This window comes from Xiphophorus maculatus, chromosome 2 (assembly GCF_002775205.1).
Source record: "Xiphophorus maculatus strain JP 163 A chromosome 2, X_maculatus-5.0-male, whole genome shotgun sequence".
Taxonomy (NCBI): domain Eukaryota; kingdom Metazoa; phylum Chordata; class Actinopteri; order Cyprinodontiformes; family Poeciliidae; genus Xiphophorus; species Xiphophorus maculatus.
Window position 1 is genome coordinate 27,539,468 of NC_036444.1, and position 21,385 is coordinate 27,560,852.

The 21,385-nt window shown below is 39.7% G+C and overlaps 1 protein-coding gene across 2 annotated transcripts in view; it reads left to right on the plus strand.

Annotated features, from left to right (window-relative positions):
- The window catches only part of LOC102221067 (switch-associated protein 70-like), a 35,032-nt gene extending 13,857 nt beyond the window's left edge, over positions 1-21,175 (plus strand). For both annotated transcript variants that reach the window (XM_005807438.2, XM_023350940.1), the window contains exons 4-12: positions 3,132-3,359; positions 4,872-5,018; positions 5,180-5,288; positions 6,177-6,358; positions 12,428-12,535; positions 14,695-14,861; positions 17,278-17,476; positions 17,888-17,984; positions 19,288-21,175. In XM_005807438.2, the coding sequence (XP_005807495.1) occupies positions 3,132-3,359; positions 4,872-5,018; positions 5,180-5,288; positions 6,177-6,358; positions 12,428-12,535; positions 14,695-14,861; positions 17,278-17,476; positions 17,888-17,984; positions 19,288-19,406 (1,356 nt within the window). In that variant the 3' untranslated portion in view covers positions 19,407-21,175. The remainder of the gene's footprint in view (positions 1-3,131; positions 3,360-4,871; positions 5,019-5,179; positions 5,289-6,176; positions 6,359-12,427; positions 12,536-14,694; positions 14,862-17,277; positions 17,477-17,887; positions 17,985-19,287) is intronic.
- Positions 21,176-21,385: the final 210 nt, after the last annotated feature.

Below are 21,385 nucleotides of genomic sequence, written 5' to 3' on the forward strand. Positions count from 1 at the left end.
TGCAAATGGCAAGTAAACAAAGTCATAGTCAAGCTAGCATACCTTGCTAGCTTGAGCAAGTTCCTTGTTGTCCCTCGCTATATTTTTTCTTTTTTTAAAAGCTTTTTATTGACCTGTTAAATGTGATACTCTTGGACCTTATCTTCTTGTTGTAGTGTTGACAATTAGTAGCAAAATGCTGCATCCCTTTTTCTTTTATATATCACCTGCACATTTCAAATTTAGCACGTTATGTTGACAACTTGACACCGAAAACCAATGGTAGTAATCGTTGGCAAGCTCTCTATTTTTCTTTTGCCCTCCATACAATAAATACATGGGACTACAAACAAGCATTTCAGTATGTGATGCTCACCTAATCCTGTTTTATCAGTTTTGGCATCCTGTAGTGAAAATGTGTGTGAAAGCAGCTGTGAAACAACATTTCTAAAGCATTTCAGCGGTTGATCTTTATCATTGCACGGCAGTGGAGTTGCATTTCACTATGCAAAGCCTCCATATTTGATTTCCACAGAGTTTAGTTTTGGTGCATCTTTTTAGGAAGTTTAGCAGAAACCTGAATGAAAATCTGAAGAACATAAACTCCCTCCCTCTCACGTTCCAAATATGTAATACCAGATAGATTAAACAATCTCTTTATTGATACTAAGGGACTCATGTTGATCAGATAAAATGAATACAAAACAGGAACATCCAGTTCATGGTTTTAAAAATAAACCTATTAAAAATGATTTCCACCCTGCGAATTAAAACTCATTAAAAACAAATTTAAATAAATATGAGCTCATGATGAGTGTGTGGACGTTTCTGACGTCGTTCACACCAGAGAGGCACTTTTAGCAAAGTGACAAATTTCTGGCTGGTAACTAGAGGAAGTCACAAATGTACAAGATATGAACGGAGTCATATTAGCCAGTTAATCTGAACTTCTCATTTCAGTTGTTTTTTGTATAAATACGTTTTTGTTTAAATTCTCCAGCAGTTCTGCAAATTCTGCAAAGGCGATTCTACTGTAGCAGGCATTCAGAGTGATGTGCTGCATACGCGGTGCGTTGCTGTTTCACCAGTTGGTCAGTTGCTCAAGAGCAGAAAAGGAAGTTTCCAGCTTCCTGTTCTTTTACAAATGCTGGAAGATTTATTGTTGAGTATGGCAAACATCAGAGCTGAATCACAGGATTGTTTGTTGAATTGAAACGACATTTTAAACACTTCACTCAGCTAATGTAGACTTCTACTTTGGTAAAAGGTAGAAAGATCAGGGAGAGTTGTCGTTTGTTCTGTTCAAGTAGGTTCTGTTCAATTCATAAATACTTTATTTATCCCAAAAGGATCTTAAATGTTTCTCCCAGTTGTAAAAAGGATATGTTGTTGCTGTGTTTATCCATTACAGCAACTGTTTGAAGGTACTAAAAAAGTAAGAGCTGACTTCCTTTCGACTGCACAGCATCCATAAATAGAGGTGACCGATACGGACTTAAAGTTTTATCACAACATTTTGTATGATAACTCTAAAGGTGACAATAAGAACTATTTAGTACTTTTTTATGTAACTTTAGGACTATGAATATTGCTCTTGAAAAACATTCCCAGTCACTTGTAGATTTGTATCACTAAGCTGCACACAGTAACTTCATTTAAGCCCATTTTGAAATTTATTGATATTTATTGATGTTCTCATTGAACAAACTGTAGAAATTCCAACAATATGCACCATTTGGCTTTTTTCCTTTTGGACGTCATTAGTTGGAATTTATCGTAACAACAATAAACCAGGATTTTATCACAAAAAGAAATTTTGTCACGATAAACGATACATGATAAACGACATACTGCTAAACACCAAATCTAACCAAGTATATTTGGTCCATTTTCTAGCACAAATTTGTTAGTATACTTGAAATAAGGCAAGGTAAGGTAATTTTATTTACATAGCACATTTTCAGCAACGAGGTAATATAAAGTGTTTTACAAGACATCTAAATAGTGAATACTCTACAGTTTCTGATAAAATAAGCTAAAGAGTGACTATTCTAATTCCTTTTCTGGCTTAAAAATGAGTCTGTATAATATTGATCTAAATAGTACGTACTCCACAATTTCTGATATTACTATTAGACTAAAGTAATCCTTTACTGGGTTAAATAGGGAGTACTGCACAGTCTCTAACAGGTAAACTAAATAAAATAAAAAGAGGAAAGAACAGGGCACATGGCAACATTCAGACAAAACAAAAGGGCAAAACAAAGACACAAGTGAAGGCAGTGACATCACAAGGTCATGAAACCACGTTGCTCAGCCTCCCAGCAGAAGTCCGATTAGATGTTGTTATCAAGGAATATCCTTGGGAGCGCTCAGCTCCACAGCTGCCTGGATAACAGGAGGGGGTGAGGTAGAAAGGAGCGTTATGTTTACATATCTTCAAGGAGATTGGAAATATGCAGCCCCTTCCAAGGCAACACGGGGAAAGCCAATTCAGATACAGAATGTCTTAGTTAAGGTAGATTATAAATTTCAATCTTCCCTAAAGTTTCTCCAATACATCTCAGTTTCCAATTATCCAAATTAGTTTGAGCGTTCCACTGAGCCGAAACTAGCAACTTCTCCTACATCGATTCCATTCCGTTAGTGAGTTTTTGAGTCCTCAGCGGGGCTGCGAGTCTCAGCAAGACTCACATCCAACTTACGTCTCTGTCCACACCAACAGTCTGAGTGTTTGCTAGTTCGGCCAAGTCCGTCACAAATGTGTCGATAAGATATAGGAAGATATAGGACAATAATTCTTTAATATAGGAGTTCCACTGGCACATTATTTCACTTATGGGAAAAAGGTCTTACTATAAATTAAATTGTCTTCCAGTGGAACTAGTACTTTTTCATCAATATTAAGGAATTATTGTCTTAAAACAAACTCCTATATCTTGCTGAAAAGTTACCTAGTATACTCAGTGTACTAAGATATTTGCATTAGAAACCAGACAGAAAATACTTGGTAAGATTTTGTGTTTTTGCAGTGTGAATGTCCACCCTAGGAATAACTCCATGAAATCAAACAGTCTTTGCGATTTCCCTTTCGTAGCAGCTGAACTTGTTTGTTGGAGTTGACCATATGTGGCGTGCGTCCTCTTCCACAGATCGAGTATTTCTTGCGTAAGCTGACGGAGGCGATGGGAGGAAGCTGGGTGGAGGAGCGCTTCGAGGACCTGAAGCTGGAGCTGAGCTCCAAGCAGCAGTGTCTGAATGTGTGGGAGCTCATCACGCTGGTGGGCTCAGGCCAGTTCAGCAAGGGCATGGACCAGCCGACGCTGTCCATGGGCATCAGCGAGGTCTACCAGGAGCTCATCCTGGATGTACTCAAACAGGTGGGCAACACTTCAACCTCTTCTGGTTTCAAACTGTCTGGTTGATTAACAACTGTTATCAGGTTTTATATCTGGACATGATACAAGTCCAGGACTTTTTCTTCCTTTTCATTAGAAAATAACTTGGCTTTGTCCATTGGTCCACCACGGAAAATAGTTCCTACTCAATGTATATATCTGTGGTGTCCAAACCTTTGTCCTGTGGGCCAAAACTTGCAAATTTAACCTACTTTAATTCAATTAAAAATGCAAAAATTTGTTTGTGATTATGAATTTTTTAGTTTTTGTATTACAACAGTAAATACTATTTTTATGAAAATTTTTATCATGAAAGACCCAGCTTCAGATTGCTGCTAGTAAAAGGAAAACAGACAATTTCCAAACTTTTTGGGTTATCGGTTGTTTTTTATTTTGTTGGCCAAATTTTTACCTTTCTTGACACCCCTGATATACTCTATGTTGTGTATTTTCCCACATTTTAGGTGTCATTTCAACCAGCCAGGTTATATTTAAGTGTGAAACGGGGCCATCATGTCAGCAGGAGCTAAAAGTAGCTCCTCCCACCGCCAGTCAGAGAGACTCTGGCATCAAGGAATCATACAGTCATGATTTTTGTCAGTAAATACTTAACCGATGACTATAGCCACTCTTATATACAGTTATTCATATTTCTGCATCAACCCTTTAGAACTACGGACACTAAAAACGTTGCAGCACCATGATGGATGTATTGAACAGAGGAACTATGATTGTTTTTGCTAATGTAACCATGGTTTCCGCTTGTTTAAGTCAAGGTAATGTATCGATGAAAGTAACTCTTCTTTTAAGGCTCATAGCTGTGAAAAGTTGGAACTGGCTGGCTTAGAAAGCGACCCGCACTTTTCCCTCCTGATGTTTTAGTTGATTTGATCAATTCTGCCTTCGCCTGAATTCACACCACATGATTCAAACCACCAAATCATAAACAGTGTTTCCCTTACACAGTAGCAGGCTTGAAAGTGTATAATAGTCTAGATGCTAGCCACTGTTTTTTGCTAGGCTACATGATGGGCATTTTCTCCATGGTTACTAATTATTAGATGCTTCCCTTTTCCATTGCTGTATTTGATTGTATCTTACCAAACTTTCTTACTTATGAAGCATATGAACCTTAATCTTCTAGGTAAAAAGTGAACCCTATGATCATTTTTACAATGCAACCGACTAATCAAAAGCAATATTAGGCTACCAAGCGTCTGCGTTTTGACATGTTCAACAGGACTTTTGACGTCCATCATGGCGGAATGGGCCGCTTTCTGAAGAACATCACAATTCAGATTAATGATTATATTCAGTCAATCAGAAAGGTTATCTCTGATAGAAAATGAGACAGGCATATTCCCAAAAGGCCTCCTCACCATCACCCTAATGCGTAGCTTCCTCCACAGATCCGGTTGGGCCAATCCACAATGTTGACATCACTCCCAAAACAGGTAGAAAAAAAAAAATTCTCATATTTCTTTTTCTTTGTAGGGATATATGATGAAGAAAGGCCACAAGAGGAAGAACTGGACAGAGCGCTGGTTTGTGCTGAAGCCTGGCTTTATTTCGTATTATGTGGGCGAAGACCTCGCAGAGAAGAAAGGAGACATCCCATTGGACGGATCCTGCAGTGTGGAGGCACGAAACCACAGATTCTACTGCTTTGTGCTTTGTTTGTTTCACGGAGATAAAAAAACAAAACAAAACAACCCTATTTAATTCTGAAGTGTGCATTTTTATGTTTTGGTTCATAATATGTCCAGACTGGTGAAATGTTTCATTCTTGCTTTCCACTGCAGTCCTTACAAGACAAAGAGGGAAAGAAGTGCCTCTTCCTCATCAAGTCGTCTCATAAAAGCTTCGAAATCAGCGCATCGGACAAGAAGAAGAAGCAGGAGTGGATCCAGGGTGAGCTGTGTGAAAAGTTTATCGAAACCTCAAAGAATTGTGTCTCTTCTCCATATTTTCCCCATTGGAAAAGTAATCAAACCTTGTTGAAGAACTGTCATCCTCCAGCCACAAACAATAGTGCATCTTAATAAGATTTAATGTGATAAACAAGCACAAAGTAAATAATTGTAAAGTTTAAGAATACTATACATCATTTATTTATTTATTGTTTTGGTTTGTATATTTCTTGAGCCCCCTGAGTATCTTGGGATTTCTCTCTACCGACGTTTAGTCTTTGTAAAATCATTGAAGTTCAGTGAAATTGAATGGAGAGCGTTTTTGATCATGAGTTTTCAAGTATTGACAATGATTGTAAATTTGATTTTGGTCTCTGCTGCTCCAACATAATGATAGTTTGGTCTAAATCAGGGATGATAAACTCTTTTTCATTTTGGGCCACAATCAGGATCAGGAATGTCTATAAAGGGCTGGTTATGGCCGACCGTGTTGATAAAGCTACCTAATAACAAATACGACTAAATTACTGTCTCTGCCTACAATGATAACTTCAATTTGCCAGAATACAGATAAAAATGCAGTGATTTGACTGATAAAATAATATTTAAGCCCACTAATGTTATTATCTTGAAGTTCCAGAATCCAGAGGACCACATAAAAACTTCTGGTGGGCCGGATTTTAAGTTTGACACGTGGTCTAAATTATTAAACCGTAGTTCTTGTTTAGTATTGTCCTGCTACAAAGTGAACCTCCACCCTTTCTAAAGTCTTGTGCACCCACTGACTGCTTTTCCTCCAAATAATGAAAACAAAAGTGTGGGAAAAGCACTTTTACTAGGTGCAGTACATCTTTATTTTGCTTTTCTCTTCTTCCTCGGTTCCTCTCAGCGATTCAGATGTGCGTGAATCTGCTGCGTCTGAGCCGGCCTGCGCCGCACCACGAAGCCCGACAGAAGCGGCGAGACCTGCGGCTCAGGCAGCAGGCGGAGCAGGAGGAGCTGGAGCTCAGGATGAGGGAGCTGCAGACGGCAAACGAGGCCAAGCAGTCTGAGCTGGAGAACATGAGGAAGGTAAGGACAAAATATTTCTGTATTAATGGAAGCGTGTTATTGGAGGACACGGAAATAAGTGAAACTGGTGGAAATAAAAATAAAAGGCTGAAAATAATTTATAAAACAGCAAATATAATCCCAAAAGTAATCTGAAGTGAACAAACAGCTGGACGGATATACTGTACTTTGGTAAATCAGGAAGTTAAACTCTGTGCTGTTTATCTTCATGGGAATAACTCAGCGAATGTGGTTTATGATCAAGCAACAAAAAAAGAAAACACACTAAAACATAAATTAGACAGAGAGGAAGTAAAGATAAAGTGTCACAGCTGTCAGCTTTTATTATTATTCTGCATCCATGAAGACAAAAGTAAAAGGCAAGAGCAAAAATCCTTCAAACAACACAAAACCAGAGGGAAACCTGGGACTGTCGCAGTTAAAATGAGCTCAATGATTTCCATTCTGATTACATTTTGTTTACAGACGTGTCATAATCCACTTTATCTATGGTTTATTGTCGTGTGTGTTTTTTATTTCCATTTATTGTCTTTGGTTGTTGAGTTTTATTTTGGATGTATAAAATGTCTTCCAGTTCTACTGTCAACTTTAGAACTTTAGTTCTTTGCAAAACTAAAGGTTATTAGTATTTTAGAGAGGGCACTTACATTATTATGCCTTTATCAATATATTTCAGAAATGGTCACCAAACAACAATATTATCATTTATCATAGTAATTCCAGGGACGATTTATTGCCCAGCAAAATTTATTGTGACAGGCCAAGAAGTGCCTCAACCAGCAAAACTAAGAACAAAACTCTAGAAACAGAACAAATGAGAACCTGCAGAGATTTAATCGTGGAATGTCTGACTTCAAGAGTCAAGATTTTATTTTCAGGTATACAGAAAGCAGTGCAGGAAATAAAATCACATTCTTGCATGACAGGCAAGGCAGCTGAATCCAGTAATATGTGGTTATACAACTTCCTGGCAAACAGTACAAACATTCCTAAACCCTAGCGACGCACCGATCCACTTTTTTCACTTCCGATACCTGAGGTTTAGTGTCGTCCGATACAGAAAAGCAGTGCTGAATTGACTTAAAGTGTTTCTTTTTTAAAACCAGGACATAAATGTACTGAGTTACAGTACTAACTAGCTTCACAAGATTGGTCAAATGTGTAAACTGCAACAAACTTTCTTTGAAGTAGTTCCAAAAGTACAATTGGGAAATCTAAATATAATGTAAAGTAAGTGATAAAACCTGACGTTGCTCAGAGTACAAAGCATAGAGTTAGAGTGGATAGATCTTCCCTTATGGATCGGGTGCATTGTCACTAATACATGACCTAAAATTGCTTTCAATATTGGGGTCCATACAGGTATTGATATCGGATCGGTTCTACTGAATTCATTCTATCAAGAAATAGTAACTCTGTAGAAGATAATCAGCAGAAAAATGGTGTTCACTTTGAATTGTGTCCCTCCCACTCAACAACAAAACACGGACCGCCACAACCACAAACACTCCAACCAGCACCACAATCTACATCTGAGCTCCTTTCACCTGTTTTAACTCCAACTTTTTGGAGTTTAAAAAAAAAGAAAATTGGGATTTTCTGTTGCTCAGAGTTGAATGTGGATCTGAGAAACGCAGCACTTGGTGTTTTTGGCTGTGTGCAAAAAGAAACAATGCAAAGAAGTGCTACACAAACGTCTCTGCCTGTACACACCATTCACCCTTGACATTGTGCTGGTTGTCTCTTCACCATGTCGGTTTCTACAAGATAAAATCTTGTGTTTCTTTTTCCTCTGCTGCTGCCCTCAGTTATCGAGCTGTTTTGCTGCAAGCTAACGATTCAGAGCTGCAGAAGATTACACATTTCCTGATAATGTGCGTGTGTGTGTGTGTGTGTTACATTATTTTGAGTGGTTTCCCACACACACTTACGTCACAGCAGCACTGCTGGAGGCTAAATAAGTCACAAAACTGATTGGGCAGCATTCCTGTGCAGCTATGTCACCGTAATAAAAGGACCAGAGTGTGTTTAGTGCTCGGTTATCTTCGGTGCTCTCCACTTTGTCATGCACTGCTGGTTTCACACATGCACTCTGTTGTTTCAACCGGCCCAACTAGATCCCCTAAAACCTCTGATTTGCTCTGAAAAGCCACAGACTTCTCATGAATAAAGTAAACCGTGGGCGTGGCAGAGAGGACACGTTACTCAATCGATGTTTTTCTTCTTAGACCTGAGTTCATCAAACGCTGGTCTTGACTAACAGCTTCCTCTTATTACCGCCAGAGACAATGAGGTGGACAGGAAATGTCAGCTTTATCAAAAAAAAAAAAGGTGATGTCACTCATTACTCTGCTTAGTCACGTCAGAGTTCTGGTTTTGATTGGTCGTTACCGGTGGCTGTTTTACAACACGGTCCAAGCCGAGTTTTCAGAGTAGCAAAGTTTTTTTTAATTTGAAAAAACAAAACAACAACAACAAAAAAATCACGCTTGTCCAGTCAGGTGGCGTATTTGGTTGAATAAATTGATATATGTATGCCTTTTGATTTCTAATCTGAAGTTCAAATTAGAAGTTTGGAAAGAATAACTTGGATTTCACATCACCCACCCCTGCCCCCGAGCTCAAAATCCAACATGGCTGCCATAACAAGAACCAATGTGGGGGGAGGAGGGGGGAAGGGGAAACAGTTCATCTACATTTCAGGGCATTTAAGTCTGAATAATAATATACAACACCCCACACTAAACACTTTAATGATCCAAGATTCTTCAGAGAGTTCTTGCAGGTGGCGATGCCGGTGGCGTCGGGCAGGAAGGATCTCCTGTAACAGTCTGTGTTGCAGTGAGTTTGAAGACGCCTCAAAATGGCAGACAAATTCAATGGGATTAGGTTTTATTGATGGTAATTTTTCGAGCCACTGGTTCAGTAAATACTGCTGGCTAGCAAACTTTGAAAATCAAACACACACCACCCAGCGTCCACATCACAGTAGCTAACAGCACCTTTCTCTGAAATGTTCTCTGCTGCACCTTTAAGTTTCGGATGACGCAAAGATTTACAGAGTTAAAAAATTGAACTTTTTGTCTATTGATGCCTTTAAAACTCTACATCACAGTTTATTCATTTGTGTTTGACTTTCAGATAATCACTGCCACATTTTCCTCTGAGTAGAATTATGGCTTCGGAACCAGTCTAATTAAAAATGTATCACAAAGGACAACAGAAGATGAAGTTAAAGGAGCAAAACTGAATTGGTGAAGCAATTCAAAACAGACAACATTGGTAAAAAATAAAATGCGCCTTCATTCAGTTTGATAAAAACATAATGTGAAAGTATCTCAAGTTTGACCAGATTCTATAACTATTTTAGATCTGCTTCCTAAAGGTTTATTTAACAAAAACAAATGTGGAAATGCTTTATTGGGACAATCCAGGTACGCTTTTTCTGGAAGGTAGCAGCCAGATGTTGCTAATAAAATATACTTGATCAAATGAACACCAGCAAATGTGACTTCAATGAAAGAAGTCATGGCATCTTGATGGTCTGAAGCAAACAGGTGTACATTAGAAATCACCTAAGAGAAGCAAATCTTTGCTGTCCATTGATCTGGGAAGAATTATGGAACCATTTCTAAACTGTATTAAGCTTACTTTACAAAAATGATGCAAATTATCCACAGTGGAAAATGTCCAAGAGTTGGCACTCTTCAAAGGAGTGAAAAACAGTGGAAAACGTTTTCTAGGTGCTTCCTGCCCAACGCATCATCATCATCCACAACAACCTTTTGAAGACACTTTGATGATATAAGTTCTCACATTTAATTTTTCTTTGGAATAAATAAGGTATTTTTAATTGAATACAGTAGAGAGATGATTTACTGTATCTATACAACACTGCAGCATGTTAGGTGAAAACTAAAAATATTTAAGCACAAATACTTTACAGCACTTGTCAAGCATTGGTGATGGGGGGTGTTGATTTGGGTTTGTTTTGCGGCTACACAAGCTGTGCACCTTGCAGCCATTGCCACATTGTCCTCCACTCACATGTGAAACCAGCTGTGTGACTTCTGAAGCATCAGCCAAACTAGATTTAATCAGGACAGTGAAGGCCAGCGACAACAGAGCGGCTTGAAAAGAGAAGAATCAGTGGACCTAAAGTTCAAACCTTAATCTGACGGAGCGGCGGTGTTGGAAACGAAAAGTATTTGTATTACACATTTCAGCAACAAGGAAGATCAACGTGGCTTACATCATAATAATACAAAGTCATAACACGCCATACAGTCAACAATTGAGAAAATCTGTAACTTAACATTACATTTTGTTGAGTGCCATCACCAAAACCATCAAAACACACGAAGAACGAAAGCAGCACAGGAACAGAGCTCTACATCCAGACCTCAGTGACGCAAATGAAGCTTCACTACCATCATCACAATCGCAACAGACTGATTAGAAGTCATATTATTTTATCAGGCTGACAATTCTAAAAAAATGTTTTATTAATTAAGACATGAAAATCACCTCTAATGTACCTCAGAGGAACTTCAGCAGATATCTGTTAGCTTGTGAGCTGAATTACGTGTCATGATGCGGGAGGCAGCACCATGGTGACAAACAGCCAGTCGCACAGGCAGAGTGAAGTAACTCTGTCTGTGATGCTACAGACACTAGAGGACAGGCCAGGCTTTGTGTGGGACAGCAGCATGAGAATGCACAACAGTCTGGCGTCGAGGTGCAGAACGCCATCTCACATAGTTAGCAGCATGAATGCACAAGGAACACACAGACAGATACAAACACACCCCACACCCCACACCCCACACACACACATGTTTGCGCAGCTATCTTTGCGGAGACTTTCCATTGACTTCCATTTGTTTCTACAGCCTAAACTTTACCCTTACCCTTATCCTAACCCTAACCATTACATACCTAACCCTAACCCCAACCAAAACTCAATTCACACCTTAGTCTTAAATCTGACCCCTGACCCAAAAACAGTGTTTCCCCTTGTGGGGACCAGGCTTCGGTCCCCACAAGGAGCAATGTGTCCCCACAACGTTGTATATGTCAGGAAAATGGTCCCCACAAGATATTAGAAACAAATGCACACACACACACACGCACGCATGCACGCACGCACGCACACATACACACACACATGCTGTAGACTCTCTGTCTCTGTGCTGTTGTAGAAAGATAACGCGAAGTTCACCCCTGGTTGATGTTATATCTTAACAAGTTGCATAATTTTATTCTCAGATCTGATTTTACAGCTGTTTGTCATATTTGACATTTAAACTCTTTCAGATAAATATTCAAATTGCGGTGGAGGAGCCAACAAATCTAGGGTAAAACGTGTTACAGTATATCTTACTGTAATCTGTGATCAGTACTTCTCAGAGTGACCCCACGTTTATGACAATTTGCAGAAAATGCTGAATGAAAATGCATGGCACACATTCAGACCCACTAAATCACGTTCATCCATTTAAACTAACAGGCAGTGCAAGGAAATGATTAATCAGAGAAGCAGCCAAGAGACCCGACATGAAGTAGATGCAACAGATGTTTGTCCCACACACCATGATTCTGAATTTTCTGGAAGATGACATAGGAAAAAGTGTAATGCTAAAAGAAACCCAAAGGAAATCAGCTAACAGGAAGCATGTTGTGATGACTTCCTGAAGGTGGAGTGTCAGAAAGAGCAGGCGCTTCTTAAAGAGACAGAGGCCCAATTTCAAGGCGTTAAATTACGAAGTCAAACTTCTTTTAAGGCATATTTGATAGAGCATTTTTATAACAACTGAAGGTAACATTGTTACTTGATTGTGCTACAAAATGAAACTATGTGGCTGGAAAATACACAATACTGCCCCTAATTACAGCTCGTGTGTTATCACAAACATCTACACTCAAACGTTATCATCTAACATTAAGCTTTAAATGTCTAGGATCTTACCAGACCGTATTGACATCTGTCCAAACAGCCATTTTCACTTTGCTCGTTATAGTTCTTGTCTCCTTTTTGATGTTTGTTTTCTGTTTTTTATGTCTGGTCAGGCTCTGGAGGAGGCAGCAGCAAACGCAGCAGAGGAAGAGAAAAAACGCCTTTTGACTCACACCGAACTTCAGGACCGCTACAGGACGGAGCTTGAGAGAGAAAAAATGGTACGCGATTCAGAAAATTATTCCACCAGAGGTTTATGGAAAGGTTTATAAAAAGGTTTAAAAAAAGGTTTATAAACCTTTAATGAGGTTTATAAAAGATTTCCTTTTATAAACCTAATTAAAGGAAAGTGTAAGACGTGTCTGCGGTTCATTCATGCTGCCAGAGAGCGAGAGAGAGCATGGCGTTCAGCAGGTATAAATGAGCTGCTCTGTATTTGCATGCGTCTTGGTATGCCAGGTTAAAAAAAAACAACAAACGATTGAAAGAAACCTCAATGCTCAAAATAAAAAAAAATCTACCCCAATAAAGACCTGAAGTACAATTCCTAATATATCTGGCTTAACTTTGTTTCTCTGTTAAATGAAGCCATGCTCTTGTTACTGAAATACACATTTGGTAATTGTAGCGACCAGAAGATGTTTCATCTAGTTCATGACTTCCTCTGAAAATAACATGAACCGCTGAGCGCCCTTTGTGGCTGTGTGATGGACTTTCTATAAAGATGCTTATCTGCGTATTTCTGCTCAGACAGCTGCCTCCGCTGTCTTATTGACGTATTTACTTTTAATTTTATTTCTGTTTCAACTAGAAATCCCCCAGACTTTGTTTTTTGTCGCCTCCAGCAAGTACATTTAAAACAAATATTAAGTTCAGTGCAACATTCATGCCCTTTATAACCTTTTTCATACTCGTTAGGGATTCACCGATTGTAGTTTTCTGTCCGATCAAAAAAAGCCAGTTCCAATTTTGGCTGATTTTTATTTATTTTTTGTCTGAAAAGTCACTAAGTATAGCAATGGTTCATTTCCAGACATTTCTGGAGGCAGACGAAATCTGTTTGACTGATGATCGATGAAGTTTTCTAAATCATAAGTTCTGTCAATTTTTTGAGTTTTTTTTTATTCAGGTGGAATATATTTAAGTTGGTTTGGAACCAAAATTTTGCATTAACTTTTGTATTTGGGATTGTTTTGATTACTTTGGTCACTTTGACCCTCCCAATGATTTTTGTTTGTCAAATGGACGGTGTGATGATGGGAGGTTTTTAAAAATATATACATTTGTTTTTTTACCACTCTTTGAACTTGTAGGATCAGATTAAGTTAACTTTACATCTAAGTGGTAAGAATTATTTAGTTATTATTTTGTCTATAGTTTTGCTGGAAATAGACATCATATATTTGTCAGAAGTGCGTTCAAGGAACAACCCACTTGTTGTCACCCACAGACGTTTACTTGGAATAATTTTTTGTTTGGAGCGTAGAAGCCGTGACACCCAGAATTAAGGAAACTGGGGTTGATTTATTGATTGCCCAGCTTATTGGTGGATCTATATTACTAGATTGACCTGAATCAAGAGATGTTCAAGGTTTGACGGTCCTGATGTGAGGGCGGCTGGTTGGAAACTCAAGAATCCAATCTTTTTCTGATCAGTAAGGGCAGATACTAAAGCTGTACCGCGTTTTAACGACGTTCTGTGGTGGTGAAGTTTCTATTTCCAGCATCGGTAGCTGTGATCCTGTTACAAATATGCGCAAAACCTTGTCAGTATTCCACTAATATTGAAAAAGCACAATTTCTCAATGGCAGTGTTTCAATTAAATAAGAAGCACAATTAAAATCACACACGAATAAGTTTGTTCGCGGGATAAATCATTAAAAAAAACATTCTCCAACTACCTCCTGTCGGTTTCTTCTACGTGGTTTCCAGTGGCAACGTCTAGCTGTCGATCATGTGACTCATGTGACGCCAAAACAATATTCCCATTGCAATTTTGCGAAATAAACCAATTTCAATACGGCCAATAAAGCCACCTCATCCTGACATCAAAACATTTTTGAGTTATCTTCTAAATTGTCGTGTTTCCATTAAACAAATTTATTTTCAAACTGTCAAATTGCACAATTGTATGGTTAGTGGAAATCCAGCTGCTGAAGTGATTTAAACTGTATCTAGGGGAAGCACGGCGATATAAACCTCATAAAAGGAAAGTGTAAGACATGTCTGCGGTTCATTCATGCTGCCAGAGAGCGAGAGAGAGCATGACGTTCAGCAGGTATATATGACTCCTAGAATCTTCTTTAAAAAGATGTCAAATCGTCACAAAATCCATCCTCCGTTGCTAATAGAAACGGGGTTTCATTTCTCGTCTACCAGGTACGGCAGCAGATGGAGGAGCAGGTGGCTCAGAAGTCCACTGAGCTGGAGCAGTACCTGCAGAGGGTCCAGGAGCTGGAGGACATGTACCATAAGCTGGAGGAGGCTTTGGAGGAGGAGAGGCGGGCCAGGCAGGATGAGGAAACCGTTCGTAAGCTGCAGGGACGGTCAGTCCGAAGGTGGAGGGCGGAGATTACGCCATAGAGAGGAAATATCCTCACTGGAAGAATACAGGGCTTCTTTCCTTTTCCACCGTAAAGTTGGGACAAGATATTAATATTACAAGAAAGTTATTAACGTCTAACTCACAAAAGGCCTTCAGAGTTCAGATTGCTTCTCTTTTTTTCACGGGAGTCTCACCGGGTCATTTATTCGTTTTTGCCACAGAGCCGCTGCGTTTCCTCTCTTGTCCTTCCTTCCTCTCTGCTGACATCAGCTTTCCACTGTCCCGTTGGCTGAGTGCTTCACTCTGTTCTTAAATTAACTCAGTGTCTGAGAGACGACAATCTGTCCTGAACTTGCTGCTAAATATGTTTTTCCTTCATTGATGCAATCAGCTCTACCAGCCTGAGCTTCATCTGAACAGAACCTAAGGTCGGGTCAACAGAGTTTTTGTTTGCAGCTACAAGGAAATGTGGTTACTTATGGTTAAGCTGAGTTAAAGTTTATTTACTTAGAATCGTTGGTAATATTAATGATTGCAGACGAAATATGAAGTTGGCAGTGATGGGGCAGACTCTCTTCAGAGTCAAAATTAGTTATTTTTTGTCTGTGCTTCCTTTCTGTGACGATAATGTCCAAACTCAATACAAGTCACTTCCTGCTGGAAGTGACTTGTATTGAAGAACTTTCTTCTTCTTCTTCTTCTTCTTCTTCTTCTTCTTCTTCTTCTTGTGGTATTTAGTGGCAAACAACTTAACGGTGCATTGCTGCCACCAACTGGTAAGGAGGGTGGATTAAGATTCTAACATCTATACAAATAATACTGAAAAAATAAAATAAAGTCGATTTAAGAATTTCCAGATTACTAATTTAAAACTACTTCTGTGAAGGCTGATGTCACAGATGGTGAAGGCACCACACTGCCACCTGCTGATGCACAATGATATCCAACGTCAGGCTGCCACTGATATCTCAGACTGAAACGTTTTCTACTCCACAGACTCGTTCCATACACAAATCTACACTAGTGGAGTGATTTTTCACTTTCGTCATCTTTCCTGCATACTGTCAGAATGCCACTCAAAAACACTTCCTGCACACATGACCACATTTCCTGGCAGTCCTGGGAAAGGCGTTTGTTTGTTTTTAATAAACTCACTGGTGGCACAATTATTTGCATCCCTGATAATTCTTCTAAAATTACTCTAACTGAACAAATTAATAATCAAGACCTTCCTTGTTCTCTGGGCTGTAAATGACCCATTTCAGGTCAAATATGGGCTTTCCATCCATACCCTGATGTAAACATGACAGAACCTTTATGTAAGAACAAAACAGAGGAAAAAATTCATCCAAACTATTTTCATTATTTTGGATAATGTCACAATCTCACAAATTTGGTTTCGTTTTTTAGTGTCTGTAGTTTGGTTATTCAGAGCCGTTTTCATGTGCAGATCCGGCGTTTCCACTCAGAATGGTTTTCACCACTTTAAAAGTGTGCAGATGTTCAGTTTTAGACTGACGTCGTCACTCTGACTGTGATAATGTCAAAATAGTCTAAAACACTAAAATCCCCCCAAACACCCGAAGGCCTGGGAGAATCTGAAGAGCAGGCCATTAAGGGAGGAAAAAAATAAAACGTCTGCAAAGGGTGACCTCTTGTGGTCAGAGGTGGCTGGAGCAACCTAAAAGTTTCCCCAAGCCACTAAAGCAGGGGTGGGCACTCCTGGTCCTCGAGGGCCGGTGTCCTGCAACTTTTAGATGCATCTCTACTTCAACACACCTGAGTCAAATAATGAGGTCGTTAACAGGACTCTGGAGAACTTGACTGCACTTAGGAGGAGATTCAGCTGTTGGATTCAGGTGTGTTGGACCAGGGAGACATCTAAGAGTTGCAGGACACCGGCCCTCGAGGACCGGGAGTGCCCACCCCTGCACTAAAGGATATTATTACTCTAGCAGAAATAAGAAGTAGTCATGAAAAATGTAAGTAAGAACACATGTGTTTAGGAAAAAGATTACTTTTACTTACTGACAGTTTGATTCTAATCTCTGGTTTATATTTATATTGTACCAAGGTAAATAAAACAATATCCAAATTCTAATATTTTCACATTAAATTGGTTAAATAAGTAATAAGATACCTGAAACACTCAAGTCCAAATCTGAAAACTATATCTAGTAACAAGGTATTTTTTTGCCTTCAAATGGACCGGCTCGGTCATCCAACAGGAAACAGGACAGAGACTTCCTGCTTCACCTTCACCAGTATCAGAGTGTGATTGGTTAAAATGTGCATCTTTATCATTTAGCAAAGTGACCAGAGAAGAAAACTGAGGACCGGTGGGAGGGGGGCGGTTGCCCATTTCGCCCTTATCAGTAAGCGCCACTGATTGCGTTGCTCGTCTGTGTGTGGAGCAGGTTGCTTGAAGAGGAGGCTGAGAAGCGAGCCGAGCTGGAGCAGATCCACCTGCGTCAGCAGCGGGCCATCTCTGAGACCGAGGCGGAGAAACAGGAGCTGGAGAAGGAGCGGCTGGCCAAGGAGAGCGCCCTGCAGGCCGCCATGAAACAACTGGAAGAGCTGGAGCAAGAGAGGCAAGGAGCGCTGGAGCAATACCAGGTCAGCTGCAAATGTCATGTGACCCAGAAATAATCAGGGCCTTAACGTTTTAGCATGACTTGTTAAATATGACAAATTCTTCAGTTCAGGTTTTCCCTCCATGTCTCATTTTGGGTCCTCTCAACCTAATTGTGTTTCTAAATCACCCCAGCTTTAGATTTCATCCTTTTCTGTTGTGTCTCATGTCCAGTAATCTCAAACCTGATGGAAATATTCTCTGGTTTTGTTTTTTTTTTTTGTCTCACAAGAACTCAGTTTAAAACAGCGGGAATGAACTCTTCCAAATTCATACTCCGCCTGTCAAACTTATTAAATGAAAAATGTCGAGCCGTTTCTCACTGCTGCTAAAAATAGTTGTTGTGTGTATGTGTTTAACAAGGTTTCTAAAGTAACTCTTTGTGTGTGAATCAGACGGTGATGAAAAAGCTGGAAGATGCAACTAACAACACCAAGTCATGGAAGCACAAAGTGGCTCAGCAAGAAGGGATGCTGCGCCTCATCCAACCAGGTGACGCTCTCTGCTTCCCCTCTCTGTCCTCCTGGAATTAGAGTCTGAATCTGGTTGTAGAGGAAGAGGCTGCAGGTGTTTTAAGGTTGCAGTTCCATGATTAGGACCCCAAACCTGAGTTTTTAGATGTTTGTGAGATGTTGACACTATACAGCACTGTCTATTGCAGAAAGATTCATACTTGCATAAAAGTCCTAGTGCAATCTTTTATTGGGATTTAATGTAACTTCTACAAAGACTAAAGTGCCCACAGATGTACACTATTTGCTAATTCAGTGACATTGTTACACTTAGTTATATTTAGGGGAGTCATGGTCACTGTTTGCATTCATCGGGGCACCAACTCCACATTAACACCATGTGCATAAAAGCAACAGAAAACTTGTCTAGAGTGGAGCTAGATAACAAGTTTTCTTTTTTATCTGCTGCCCCTTTTATTGCCGCCCTGGGCAGCTGCCCTAATGGCTCATATCAAAAACTGATTCTGTGGCAGACACAGAAGCAGGAAAAGAAACGACACAAGGCGAACATTTCAAAAACCACTTGTTTGCTTCGCTTGTCTCGCTCTCTGTGCCGACTAGGCTACACCCAAACCCGTTGCCATAGCAGCCGACTAACAGCGCCATGAATGTATCAGGATTCAACGGGGAAAAAACACACAAACATTTCCCAGAACATTCAGTCTGTCAGTTTTACGTTTTCAGGCTTGGTGTTTACTTTATGATTATTAATAAGTGATCGTCTGAACACAGCGGTGGTTGATTAGCTAAACACCTGCTGTACTGATGATCTGTCAGAGTTGGGGTGTGGGTCGCTTTAATTTTTTTTTTTAACTGAACCAAAACACTGAGTCCTGCAGCACATCTATATGTTAAGTTTGTGAAAGTCAAGCTAGCATAACTTCTCTCTCCCTCTCTTTTATTTTAAATTAAAACCTTCCACTGACCTGTGAAATGTGATGACCTTGAACCTGGTTATCTAACTGTCATAGTTTTGATGATTAGTAGCAAAACACTGAGTCCCTTTTGCTTTTATATATCACACATACATTTAATATTTAGCGCGCTGTGTTGACACCTCAACAGCTAAAACCAATGGTAGCCATTGTTCGCCAGCAGTTTTTTGCCCTTCAGCAGGTTGCAAGGTGTCTGTAGCTAATCTTACAAATAGCACCGCAATTTTCTGCTGTATGTTTCTGTTGTCTTAAATTTAATTCATAATCATCTGGAAAAGTGTTCATTTCCAGCTGGTGAAACCTGCTGGAACTTTGGATGAAGAATGATGTTTTTGTTGTCGTCCACAGGCTCCAAGGGGCCACAGAACATCACCAACTGGGGCCCGGCAGCCTTCTCTGACGTGGAGCTCAACCTGCGGGAGAAGCAGTGGCAGGAGATGAAGAACCAAGCCGCACAGGCCCAGTGAAGCTGCCGCGAGAACTCGGCCTCAAACAGGTCACTAACTCAGAAGACTGGTTAGACGTGTTCAGTAAAACAAATGTATAGTGACTGAAATCAAACCTGGTGGCTGGATTTTCCAACGGGATACAAATACCTGGTTTACTAGCAAACTGAGGCATTTTTAAATTAGGGCATTAATTAACTGATTAGCTTGGTTCCTTTAAATACATCTTTAGTGTTGTCCAGCTATAGACTAACCAGCCCTACTGTCAGTGTACAACACTAAAGACCAGAGCTGTAGTTTAAACATGATGCGCCAAGTTTAACTTGAATCCAGTAAAGAATCCAGACGTCTGTGACAGCGGTGAGGAAACGCTGGAACACAGGCAGTCACAGGGTCTAGTTAAAGGCTGTAAATACAACAGAGCTGTTATGTTAATGCTGTAGATATGAAGTCATTAATCTGAGATATCGTCACAAAAATACAATACAAAACTGCATCATCCTGCTCCTCAGTTTCTTCTAGTGATTTATTCTGATCCGTTGTCCTGCACAGAAACAGGAAAAGCACACTAATACTTTGACATCAATACAACAAGCAGACATTTTTATTGTGGGTATTCTTTTTTTGTTTGTTTTTACAGTGTGCGGTCTGCATTTGTCTGTGCTTCTGGTGCACATGGAGTAGTGTAGTCTAAAAATGACAACCTTAGAAAAGATTCTGCCTTTACTTTGAGTCTAAGCGGGGAAATAAATCACACCTGAAGAAAAAATGTTTGCATTAAACCACTGGTGGCGCAGTTACTGATGCTCCTGTCCTGGAGAAACTCTCTTTGCCTGCAGGACCGAAACTTCTTCTAATGCAACGTTTGACCGAAATGGAGCAAACAGACAGAGGGGTGTTGATGGTTTTTTAACTAGATTTCCCTGAATCGACTCTTAGGCCAGACAGCGGGCGATCATATGAAGGTGATGTAAGTATTCTTTGGGATTAATAAAGTTCGGTTGAATTGGGTTGAATTTATATTATGGAATGCTATTTAGAAGTCCCTTAAATCTCAACTTCAATAAAATAAAGGACGCATTAAACATCTTTCAGCTACATCTATTTAAAATGAATTTTGAGAGACACTGAAATTGTGCAACCTCATGATTTTAGTTCCATTTTGCTTTTAGAGCTTTCCTCTCGGATTATTGTCGTCAAAAGGTTTGAAACGTTTCAGGGACAAATTGTGCTAGAGCCACCAGTAAACTGTGGCTGTGACTGTAAACTCATTTAGGAGCAGCGAACAACGAGCCAGTTGATCTGCCCATCCGCTTCCCGTAACATTGTTAGTTGTTTGTACAATATTTTATCAGCAGGTATTGTCAAATTGATTGATTTATGATGTGCAGCTGGTTAAAGGGGGATGTTGGTTTATTTCATCTGATGAGGGAACAGATTCTCTGCTCGTACTTAAACAAGGCACTGCTTTCAACCTGATACTCAAGCAAACAAAAGGCTTGCAGTTCAAGCTGTTAAAAGTACATTTTGTACCTTTTCTGTCAAAACGGTCAGAAGCTGAATCTGTCCCTGGACTCTCTCGGACCATTTTAATATGAAGATGAGACATTTAGTCATTTTAGCCGGCGTCCACTACCAACAGGACTTCTAACTGCTGGATGTCTCTACTGCACTCATAATGTCCTGATTAACTCCTGTGATTGTTGTTGTTGTTGTTGTTTTGATATATGCATTTGTAAAAAGCTGGAGACCGAGCTGTGTAATAAAAACTATTTCTAATTTTGCTCTGATTGAGTTGTGGAATCAAATTTTTCTCTCTTCATCCCAACATTGTTTCCATTGCGCAGCAGTTTTCATTATAGACTTTCCTTCAGCTGAGGCCTGTGATTAAGAGAGCTGCCAACAGGGGGCGCCAAGTTCAATAATAAACATAGCCAACGCAACAATCAGTTCTGTTGCTCTGTTGTTAATAAAAGATAAATCCTTCATTTGTTGTGCGC